The following is a 12,791-nucleotide window of genomic DNA, read 5'->3' as shown; positions in this document are numbered from 1 at the left end:
CATGTCTGACAAGCTCTCAATTCTATCAAGTTTCACTCTGTCATGTATTAACTGTTAAAGGGCCTGTACACCATTCCCACAAGTGAATTCTTGCCCTTATAATTTCATATCTCTATCCAAACTGTTTCGATGTCTTGGTTTCCTAAACGTAGATCATCCCTCTCTATGGTGCACATTCCATCATTCACTGACAGAGTCACCCCTCCAACCTTTCCTAGATTCCTGTAATCCCTAATTCTTCTATACCCTTCATGATTCAGGTGTCAATCCATTTAAATCTGTAACCATGATTCGATAATGCTATCATGTATTTATTCATTTCTATTTGCACTTTTAGTTCATCTGTTTTGTTTCATATGTTACATGCATGCAGATACAGAGTATAAAGGTTTAAAATTATATTATTTTTGAAAATTCTAGTCATATCTGTATGTTGACTCTTACATTGATACTGTCTATCCTTTCCTGTTATGACCTGTTCATTGTTTGCTGAATTAATACCTTCCTCTTTGACCTTGATTCTACTCTTTTATTTACTGCATCTTTCCAAATTTGATCCTTACCCCACTATTTAGTTTAAAATCCTTTGTATTTGCCTAGTTATGCAGTTGGCAAGAACACCGGCCCCAGCATAGTTCAGGTGGAGACCATCCTTGTTGTTTAGATTCCACTTTCCCCAGTATTGATGCCAGTGCTTCATAAATCTGAACCTTATGCAGGCAATACAATTTATGGACATACACTTTTTGTGCAGAGAATGATATCAATCCCTTTCATTTTACTCTCCTTGTTGTCACAATTTTCTTTTCTATTTCCTCCTCTAGAGTGAATTGCAATGTCATGGTGCAATGGTCAATCATCTCATGCACACTACAGCCCTCACTCTCATCCAGACAACTTGAAAGAACCTCAAATCTGGTGGACAATTTCAAATCTGAGGTCCCTGCATTCTTGCCTTCTGGGTCAAATTTCCTTTCTCATTTGCAGCCACACCCTCCTTCTGTGATCACTGACCAAATCACAACCCAATCTGAAGAGGTGACATTGCCTCTTGGTACAAAGAATCCAGGCAACTTTCCTCCCTCCAAGATGCCTCACAATATCTGTACTTCTGCCTCCAGCTAATAAACTTAGCACTGAAGGTGTTCACACTTCAAACACTTGCTGCAAATGTGATTGCTCAGGACCAAGCTGTTAAATAACCTGTCATGTGGATAAAATCTGTTCACGTTGAGAGTTAAACTTGAGTTCAGTTTCTCTAGATCTTTCCTGAGCCATTGAAAGAAAACCAGTTCTTGAAATTACCCTGATAGCTGATGGCCTTCAGAACATTATTTTGGTCAGTCTACTTGGATATTCTTCCCTACTCTGTACATATAGACCACATGGGACTACATGAGTTAAAACGTGATTGTATCAATCTTTTGTATATCCAAAGTATAGTTTCAGTTTTACATTGCTCTGTTGTAGCACTTGACAACACTATGTGCTTTTCCAATGACCTCTGCACATTGTTTATAGACAGTCAGACGATCTAGCAGGACACCCTCAAGCAGCTCTAGGCCTTGGGCTCCCAGTTTCAGACTGCATCATGTCAGCAAAATCTGTATCAGCCTGAGCTGGCTCACTGTGAACGTTTAGCAAGAGCACTTCTGCTGTGGCAGTAGCAGATGTACGTTCTGAGAGAGGACAGCAGATTCATGCTCCACTGAATCACTGACAACTCGAGTAATCTGATGGAGCGCACATTACTGCCTTGAGCATCTGTGTGTTCCTTTAAACACTGAGTTCCACAGCCATGATCTCACAACCTCATGAGCTTCCACTGCAGCATTGAGATGTTGGGTGGCTCTCGTCTGTACAACAATGGAAGCTGAGACATTGGTCACTAAGCACTGCATTGGTGCACTGGTGTTGTTATAAAGTTGGCTACCATTTCCATTTTGGAAAGGATGGACTCCAAGCTTCATATGATGCAGTCTGCTAGTTTTGAACTAGACATTTCTTTCCTCTTCATTCTTGGAATATCTGTGTGCCATTTGTAAAACAATCATTTATTGCTCATCCCCATTTGCCCTTGAGAAAGTAGTGGTGAAATACTTTGAACTGCTTCAGTCAGGGTCATAGAGGTGTACAGCACAGAAACCGATCCATCAGTCCAATTCCTCCATGCCGACTAGATATTCTAATCTGCAAATGATACCCACAGTTGTGCTAGGAAGGGGTTTCGAAGATTTTGACCCAGTGACAGTGAAGGAACAGTGATATAAGTCAAGGTGACATGTGGCTCGTAGGGAGTCCTGAAGGTCAAGGTGTTTCCATTCATCTGCTTTTGTCCTTCTAGCAGTAGATGTCACATGTTTGGACAGTGCTGTCAGAGAAGCTTTACTGAGTTAGTACATCTTATAGATGGCATGCACTGTTGTCACTGTATCTTGGTAGCAGAGGGAATGAATGTGGAAGGTGATGGATGTGGTGCTAGACAGGCAGGCTGCTTTGTCCTGGATGATGTTGTGATTCTCGAGTGTAGTTGGAGCTGCACTCATCCAGATACACTCCTGATTTGTGCCTTGACAATGATAGAAAAGATATTGGGTAGCCAGGAGGTGCATTCCTCACTGCAGAATTCCTAGACTGTGACCTATTGTTGTGCTGCTATGTCCAGTTCATTTCCATATCAACTTATAACCCCCAGGATGTCAAAAGTGGGACATTCAGTGGTGGTAGTGCTATATAGCAAGAGGCTTTCTGGCCTACAAATGCAGCAAACCACTCAGTATTTCTGTGCATCAGTGTTCTTCTACAGGCCACTCCATGAGGTATTCATCTGAATCCTTTGCAGTAGAGATCATATGCAACTTCATCCTGCACTGAGCTGATAGAAAAACTATCTTTTCCTGTGGTCCATGCATCTTGCTGACTTGTGCACAGATCCCAATTCTATACCATACTCGATAGTTTGTGCAGTCTCTGAACTGAGTTACCACAAGACCACAGTGTTTTTTGAGCAATGGTGTGGTGAAATTTTCACTCTTGGTCCTAAGGCAGTTTTGGCTGGTCAAGCCTCAATTTTAAAAAGAATCAGACGGTGAGGGTTGACGTTAGAGAATGATGAGTGGCAGATAGCAAGAGCTCCGTCGCTGCACCATCATCAGCATGCACTTAACATCAGATAGCAGAATGAGAGTGGAGTTGGAGTTGAAAAGTGGTAAAAAGACAGAAACAAACCATCATCATCAATGTTCTTGGGAATTTTGGATATAAGGGGCTTCTTTCTCCCTCAAGAAAGGCGGACAAATCAATTATTGTGTTCCTCTCTGTTTGGGCGATATGGCAATTATAACTGACTAGCTGCATGTCTGTGGAGTCTCTGGGATTTAGAAGTGAAATTTGCATCATGATCTGCATCGTCAAAGTTAACTGGGACATCTGAATATTAGCTCTAAGTCCAGACATTGTGCAAACAATGAACTTCAAGGCATTGACCAGTATGGGAAGTTTGATCTGTGCTGGAGAAATACCATCATGTGAAGATGCACTTTGTGACTGTGAACAACCATGGCAAGGTCATTGAATTTCTTGTAGGAATGCTGCTAGTTCAGGCAGCCAGAATACAGGAGTTCACCTCCCTGCCCTCTGGTGCCATTCCCTTCTGAGAATCTTCCTTGAGGGACTCTTGCCCATCTCTCACACTGCATTGTCCCCAACTCTTGCAGAAATGTGTCTCTTTACTCCTGACTACTTCCATTACTAACACCTCCCACACCTCAGTGCTCTTTTGCCTCCCAGGTACTTTTATTTGCAGTCAATTGCACTAGTCAGTCAGCATCTGCTTCCTTTGAAGAGGGCCAGGTCAGTTATCCCAGCATGGTAGCCACGGGTTTACAATCACCAGTCACAATTACACCTCATTGTATATCATTGAAATTAATGCATTGTGTTCATCAATATTATCAGGTACTCCAGATAGAGATGGAAAGATGGTCTATAAATGCGAGAAATCTGAAATAACTATTACAAAATGCTGGAAATGCAGAGTTACTCATTAAGCATCTGAAATAAGAAGAAATAGGTCAATGTATGTGGAAGATTGTCAATTCTAAAGCTCAAGTTTCCATGTTGGTGCCTCTGAAAGACTATGTTTTCAGTGTAATATCAATTTGAGGCCTCTGTTAGAGTGTAACGTTCACTATCATTAAATGTCTTGTGTATTCTCAGCATAACAAAGGAAATGATTTTGTGTTTTGTATTTATCCTCAGGTTTTTCTTAATGTGCTACATGTTTGTGAACCTAGCCTGTGCTCTACAGACACTACTCCGAACCCCGAACTGGAGACCCAGATTCAGATATTACCACTGGTATTTCATACTTCCTTATCTGCCATTTTTTAACCTTGTCATTTTTTTAAAATCATCCAGACCAAGTCGTTAAAAAAAACACACCTGAATAAAGCAGCGTGTGTTACATAAAGATTACAGATGTCTCAGTGCATGTTATGTAGTGGATAGCAGATGGCTTGCTGTGTGTTGTATATATAACAAGTGCTTCAGAGTGTAAGACAGCTATTTTCTACAGAAGATAGCAGGCACCTTCAAATGTGTTAAACTGAGGACAATGGATATCTGGCACTAATGGGGCAGTACATCATCAGCAGTTTGGATGATTTTTGTTCTGTATTATAAGCACAAATTTTAAGCAATGTACAGATATCATCTAACCTGAATGTATAGATGATATTTGAGCACAGTGTACAGCTATTATTTAACACTAACGTACAAATCTTATTTGACCCTAGCACCTTTCCCATGTTTACCCCAGTGAACGTTTGCATTTTAATCCTTGAGATGCGCACCCAAAATTTAAAGACTTTGAAGATTTTTAATCAGCTGATACAGATCAAATTTGCAGATGATAACTCTTTATTTTTCTTATCCATAGAAAACATCTGTGCATAGAACAGATGACATAAAGTGATAGGTTTAACATCAGATCTATAAGTTTTATTTTCAACTATATCAAATTCTCATCATTCAAATAAATTCTATTCATTCTTCAACATTAATCAACTGGAGTAAAAAATTCCACCATTTTAGGTATCATACTTTAAATATTTCTGTTCTTGTGTAAAATATATAGTAGACAGTCAATGTTCTAGCATAGACCCTTCAGATTTCCACAAAAGTCAGGCCAGGTTTCAGAGTTACTTTCAAACAATGTTTATTTGCATAGTATATTTGATGGTAATACTACAAGACAGTAACTTTCTGGCAGGATATTCGCACCTGGCTACAGTGCTACATTAAATTGTGATATTTGGAAATGAACATACTGGTCATATTGGAGCTCTTTGTGAGGTACACAAGATGAGTTGGACCAATATGTCTCATTTGTTGTTTCGCCTTCCATCACAGCCTACCTCAGTGACTCTTCTACACATTCATTAAATCCAACTCTACAGTTATTTCAGTGTGCTCTCTAAGTGTCCTGACATGTCTCAGTGGCTGACTGCACAATCTAACACTGAAATATGCAGGTCATTAAGCCACATGATTGAATTAGCTAAAATGACGGTGCAGGTATAATAATTCACTTCAGTATCTCTAAGTTCAGAAAGGGGCAAAAAAAAATGCTCCTCATTATGTTGTAAATGGTGTTAGTACATTCCTTTCTGAGTCAGATTAGGCCGACAAATCAGTGCTACATCATGGAGCGCTGCACTTCAGAGGTGCTGTCTTTCAGATGAAACAATTAACCATGGCCCAAACTACCCTATCAAATGAAATGAAAGATTTCATGGCATTACTTTGAGGAAGAACAGATAAGTTCTCCCCAGAGTCCTGACCAATATTTATCCATCAACCTATACCACAGAAAACTCTGGTCATTATTTACTGATTATGTGGCCTTGTGGAGTGCAATGTGGCTATTGGTGTTCCATTATTAGCACAGTGGCTGCTTTGAACTCAATTAGCTGTCAAGCATTTCAAACATACTGCGAATGCGATAGTTGCGACAGAAGTGCAAGTTGTTCTTTCTTTCTTTTAGTCAGTAACCTTTTCTGGAAAATGTCTTTTATGTGGATATAGAGTTTGGAGAATTTAAAGTCTCATTTTGGTTAAGACCTGAATATGCACTGTCTAAATACATAAACACAGAATATGCATTCTGAGAAGGTACTAGTGTTAGTCTAACTAACCTCTCGGAGTCAATGATATAATGGGAAGACAGATAAAGCCATGGAAAAAAAAACACATTCCCATTACTATGCATTCATCCAAAATGCAACAACTGGCTTAGAATTATGCTGCAAAGATATGATTTTGAAGAAAAGGTAAAATTTGCAAATAAGATTTGCTCAACCTTGAAGGCCAATGAGACCTCAACTGGGCTGTCACTTTGTATTAGAAGCAATCTGTTATCTATTCAGCTAGCAGTGCTACTGATGCATGAAGTTCATTCAAATTGTTAATGGCTGTCTCCACTGGGCCATTTTAAGATTATTCTTCTGGATGAACGACTGGATGAAGGCAAAAGAAAGTAACTGATGGAGCTCCAGCTTTTAATGAGCCCATCTTGATGCTTCATTCTCTCATGAATTTTGAACTTCCTGCAACAACCATGACACATTAAGGGTGAAGTTGGTATTGTGACATCTCAGGTAACTGTTTATTCTTTCTAATGGACTTCAAAAATCAAGATAGCTTCTTAGTTAAGAATGTGGAACTTACTCAGAAGACAAAGATAGCTATAAAGAAAACAAAGGATTGATGATTTTGGACACCAAGGGTTGTCATCAGAGGCAGGTCTGCAAATATCCTGCACCAGTGTTATTGTAGACACCAATAGACTGCTAAGGATATAGCTTCCTGGGTGATTCTGACAACAACGTGCCAACAACAGAAAAGTGAAATACCTGCTCCAGCAGCATTGTCATTGAATCCACTATCATCACAGTGAAAGTAAGACAAGATTTGGAGATGCTGGTGTTGGACTGGGGTGTACAAAGTTAAAAATCACACAACACCAGGTTATAATCCAACAGGTTTAAATGGAAGCACACTGGCTTTCGGAGCGACGTTCCTTCATCAGGTGATAGTGGAGGGCTCAATCCAAAGTAAGACAAACCCTTCTGCACCTGCAGACAGAATATCAGCTCACTGTTACCATTATTAAGAGGCTACTATCCTCTGAGAGAGGCCTGTGTTGTGTGGCACTGCCACCATTTAAGTAGGCTGGTCTTGGAACAGATCTAATGACTCATTACTGGGCATAGATGAGGCTCTGTGTGCCACCAGCAGCACATTGTGTTCAGACAAGTTCTGCAAGTTCATGGACCCTACTCAACCATTGCCATCAAGTTATTGGATTAATTGTAGTTCAATGAAGAGTAAAGGAGGGCAACCCAAAAATTAATGAGGATTTAACCTGTTGAATTCACACACAGGACTATTTGCATGCAAAGTTGTATAAGCAGCAAGTTATTGACAGAGCTAAATGATTCCTTAGCCAACACATCAGACCTCAGTTCTACAGTCTTGGTACATCCAGTTATAAATAGGATACATGATTAAACAACTTACTGCAGGAGGTGGTTTCACATATATCCCATCTTCATTAGCCTAGATGGATTAGCCTAGCACATGAATGCAAAAGATCAGATTGGAACACTTGCAGCAACCTTCAGCTAGAAGTGCCATATTGAAGATCCATCTCAGCCTCCTCCCCAATTTCATACAGGCCAATCCCAATTCAATTCAGTCCATATGATATGAAGAAATTAATAAGAAGGCATGGGATACTTCAAAGGCTATGGGTCCTGACAACATTCCAGCACCAGTATTGAACAACTGTACTCCAGAACTTGCCAAACTATTCCACAACACTGGCATCAACCGAATAATATGGAAAATCACCCAGATATATCATGTACCCAAAAAGCAGGACAAATTCAACAAAACCAATTACTGTCCTATCATCTACTCTTACTCTAGGTAAAGTGATAAAATTGATGATCAATAGAGATGCCAAGCAGCCTTTGCTTCATGATGACCTGCTCAATGATGCTCAGTTTTGGATGAACCAGGGCTAGTTAGCTCCTGACCTCATTACAGACTAGGCTAACACATAGATTAAAATTTAACTTCAGCGATGATATATGAGTGACTGCCTTTGATAAGGCCACATTTGACTGAATGTGGCATCACGGAACCCTACAAACTTAGAGTTGATGGAAATCAAAGAAAAATCTCTCAGCTCATTGGAATCATACTTGGCCCAAAGGAAGATAGTTTTTATTGTTGGAGGTCAGTGATCTCAGCAGCAGGACATCTCTTCAGGAGTTCCTCGGGGACTGTCCTCAGTGGTTAGCACTGCTGCCTCACAGTGCCAGGGACCCGGGTTCGATTCCAGTCTCGGGCGACTGTCTGTGTGGAGTTTGCACATTCTCCCCGTGTCTGCGTGGGTTTCCTCTGAGTGCTCTGGTTTCCTCCCACAGTCCAAAGATGTGCGGGTCAGGTGAATTGGCCATGGTAAATTACCCATAGTGTTAGGTCAGTCAGAGGGAAATGGGTCTGGGTGGGTTACTCTTCTAAAGGTCAGTGTGGACTGGTTGGGCTGAAGGGCCTGTTTCCATATTGTAGTGAATCTAATCTAATCTAAACAAGGGTGGCAATTACATAGGAACACCAACACTTGCATGTTCCCCTCTGAACTACTAATATCCTGACTTGCAAATATATTGCCATTCCTACACTGTCACTGGATTAAAATCCTGTAACTCCATCGGTCACAGCATTGAGGGTCTATCTAAAGAAAAAGGATCGCTGCTGTTCAAGAAGACTGCTCACCATCACTTTCCCAAGGGCAACTTGGGATAGGCAATAAGTGCCAGCCCAGCGAATGACCACGATTGAATGAAAAAAAACCCACAAGGAGGTACTGATCTCAATGTATATTCTCTCTGCATCCACAAAATTTCCGCTTATGCAGAATGCACCCCAGAGCAAAAATGAACAAAGAATTAACTTTAAATTCTGCAGTACCAGTCATGACCACAAGATGTCCTAAAGCATTTACAGTCAATGAAGTGCCTTTTTTTAAGTGCATTATTATTAAGGGCATTCTATATTATAATAAATAATGCAAACTAAATAGTTGACAAATTCATCACAAGTGTGGCGTTTCAAAAAAAAACGTGCTTGTGTCTGTAATATTCTTTTTCTGGAGCAGTGATATGCTTTTACTTTTTTCACAGGACTATGTCATTCCTGGGAATGAGCCTGTGCCTATCCCTGATGTTTATTTGTTCCTGGTACTATGCCATAGTGGCCATGGTCATTGCAGGTCTTATCTACAAATACATTGAGTTCAATGGGTAAGTCTCTGCATTTATTTTGTATAAATTATTGTTGAGTGAAACTCTGAGCTGTAATGTATAAAAATAATCTCCTCGTCCTTCAATTTCAAAGACCATATGCAAATTATGTCAATTTTGAAAATTGCTATTTGCAACTGTTGTTTCTTAACCTCACAGCATTGACTTCAGAAGTTTTTTCCATGTTCGTGCAAATCCAGTCATGAGATACTGTGAGCCTAGTTTTAATCTATGATTGGCAGGAGAGAGTAGTGGACACTTTGACCTGTAGTTCAAAAGCAAATTGATGCACATGTTGAAAGTTTAACAAAGAAAACTGAAAATTCTAGAAAAATACTCATCAAATCAGTTAGTATCTGCAGAGAGAGAAGTAGACAAACATGTCAAGCTGAGATCCTGCTTCAGAATTGCTTGGTTAGAAGCAGGTATATACAAAATCCAGGAAAGAGAAAGACAAGAAAAAGGACAGAGAAAAAACAAAATTGAGAGTTTTGTATTCTGGTGATGGCCTGGGTGGTTAATGGCAAAAGTGGCTGTGTGCTTGAAAAATTAAACTAGTACAAGACAACTTTTCTATATATTGTGTCCTGTGTATTTTTTTTTGACAAAATTGGGTGTTTGAAGGCGTCATTGTGTTTTCTCATGTGTTACAGTAAAAATCCAGAATAGTATTCTAGTGTATTGCTGTAAAGAACAAATTTGTTGTGTCAACTATTCTGGCACTTCTCTATCAAGAAAAAGTACATGGGGTAAAGTCCGTTCATATAGTTAATCATGTTGCTGGTGCATATAAATTCAAAATTAATTCTTGTCTGAATTACTTAGAGATCCTTTCCAATCTGGTGTTAATATTCTGAATTACGTAGGAATGAATTTTACATCTCATGCACCCTTCCCTCCTCACCCATACCATCTTGTGGAAGGGGGGGTCCTTTGCTGTTGACACACTAGATGAAATACTGGATTACCTCACTCACTAGATGAAGAAAACTGTCTGCTAAGTCTGCAGAATTTGAAATATTTTCTTTAATTTGCCCACCTCCAATCTCCCTGCCCTTCTTTCTCCCTTTGGCACTGTTCCCACACCATACCCCATCTCCTTTATAGCAATACTATGAATTAGGGACACATTGTCAAAGCATTAATGACAGGAAATGCATCCCAGCAATAATATATATTTCATCAAGTCTGCCACAGAACATAGAACAGAACAGGACAGCACAGGAACAGGCCCTTCAACCCACGAAGATGTGCCAAGCGTGATGCCAGTTTAAAGTAATCCTTTCTGCCTGCCCATGGTCCATAAGCCTCCATTCCCTGCTGATTCATGTGTCCAAGAAAAGGCCCCTTACAAGCCCCTATTGTATCTGCCTCCACCACAACCCCAGCAGCACTTTCCAGTCACCTAATACATTCTGTGTAAAACAATTTCCCCTCACACCTCCTTTGAACTTTTCTCCCTCATATTAATGATAATGGTCTAATGATCAATTGCACTTCAGGGTTTGATTCACTCTAGCGGGTAATTTATTTAACGCAGTAAACCACATTAAAAGTGATGAGGCATGCTTTATATGAGCAAACTGATCTCAGTTTGTGTGCAGTATGCAGAAACATTTGCTGCAAATAAAACACACAGCATAATATACACACGGCACATGGACACCTGCAATGTAAACTCTTTTGAAGTCGGGGTACAAATATGTCACTCCCACTATTCCAAAACGAAAACTTAATTATTGACAATAACAGCTTTCTAAGATGAAAATCTAATGCACAACTGTTTACTTCCTACATACATTGATTACCTTCTAATGTAAACAAATTCCCCTTTGTCTCCTGAACTCATTCTCTTCAACTGTTTAAAAAAATGACAATTATTATGTCTCCAGAAATGCTTACAGGTTAATCATGAAATACTTTCAGACTCACAGAAAACCCATATATCACTAGTTCAAAATTCAGAATAAATTATATTACATTATATATTATCACATATCTAATACAGCATGAAAAATCAGTTGAAATGTCCAGATCTCACGATGGTGACTTTGGAAATGACATTAGCTTTCACTGTCATCAGTGGTAATGTCTGCTTTTCATGTTGACCAATGAGCATGTTTGTGTTGTCAAGTTTTTATAGTGACAAAATCATAGAGTCATATAGCACAGAAATTTGCTTATGCTGATGCACTGCAGGCAGTTTTTGTTCCAGATTAGCAACTGAATGATTTCATTCTGCAAACTGTCAAATGTTCTTGGCATTTACTATTTTGTTCGTTAAGAATATCCAGCTCAATTTCAAAATTCTGGTTCCATAGCACACACTCTTCTAATTCAATGAAGGTTTTAATCTTCTGTTGGTGCAATATATTTTCTCCTTTATAACTGCTGTAGCCTTTCCAACTTTGTTTTCATTTTGGTATCTGATAAGGCTGGACATTTTGTATATGCTATTGAATGATTGTTTGGATTTCTGCACCTCCTGCTTAAGTTCTTTCATAAGCATCATTGCTGGTATCTAGTTTTGAAAAGTTAATTTCATGAGTGATTTACAGCATGTGTTTGTGTGTGTGTGTCTGCCATTTTCTGCAGCATTGCTTTGAGCTCAGCCAATGTTTCTGTAGCTGCTCCTGCTAAGCCTAATCTATTTGATGTGTAAGTTGTTCCAAATCTTCTTTGAAAAATCTTTTCTTTGCATTGATGATGTAAAATTTGTGGCTAATCCTGCTTCCATTCTTTTCTCTTCATTCACTTTTTCTGGGCTGAGAAAAGGTACCTCCTAAACACTTCCTCATCTCAGAAATGGGGTCCTTAATTCTGGATTGATCATAGGCTATTTGTTCAGACTTTTCCTCATGAACTTTCATTTTTCTTCTCCCAACAGACAGCTGAGATTTTAGCTCCATCAATTCAGAAAAATAACTAAAGTTTTCTCATCTTCTTTCATATTCAGTCCTGTCACTGTTTCTCAAATAGTCTGCAGCAGTCTCTATTGTGTCTTTCATGTTTGACTAAATCCATGGTTTTTGACTAGCGTTTTTGGATTTTGAAAACATTGCACTTGGTGTAATGACATTGATGTTTCCTGTGAGATTGACAGTGTTAAGTATGTGTTTACCATTTGTCTTGTTGTGGATATTACTACCTTCTGATTTGTTGATCTCGACAGATATATCCCATCGGATACAGGAGTATTCTTTAATATAGTTTGAAGATATGCCTTTTGTGTGGTTGATTTGGGTCAGTTCACAACTCTTTGTAGCTGCATTAGCCTTTGCTCCCATGTTCTGCCTCTGTCAATGGTCGTTTCTGCTATATGGCACTTGCAAAATTGATTGAAAACTGGACATCTCCTTCGAACATGCAGAAAGACACACCTTTCACATGTCTTGCTATGTTTGGATGTTTGTAGTG

General features: G+C 39.3%; 1 protein-coding gene across 4 annotated transcripts in view; it reads left to right on the top strand.

Moving 5' to 3' along the window:
* LOC140463166 (solute carrier family 12 member 5-like) overlaps positions 1–12,791 on the top strand; it is a 1,088,806-nt gene that overhangs the window by 1,028,778 nt on the left and 47,237 nt on the right. For all 4 annotated transcript variants that reach the window (XM_072556937.1, XM_072556936.1, XM_072556940.1 and 1 more), the window contains exons 14-15: positions 4,261–4,359; positions 9,255–9,374. In XM_072556937.1, coding sequence (XP_072413038.1) covers positions 4,261–4,359; positions 9,255–9,374 — 219 coding nt within the window. The remainder of the gene's footprint in view (positions 1–4,260; positions 4,360–9,254; positions 9,375–12,791) is intronic.

The sequence above is a fragment of the Chiloscyllium punctatum genome, chromosome 37, assembly GCF_047496795.1.
Source record: "Chiloscyllium punctatum isolate Juve2018m chromosome 37, sChiPun1.3, whole genome shotgun sequence".
Lineage (NCBI taxonomy): Eukaryota > Metazoa > Chordata > Chondrichthyes > Orectolobiformes > Hemiscylliidae > Chiloscyllium > Chiloscyllium punctatum.
The sequence above is the reverse complement of the archived record's forward strand: the minus strand, read 5'-3'. Positions and strand labels throughout refer to the sequence as shown.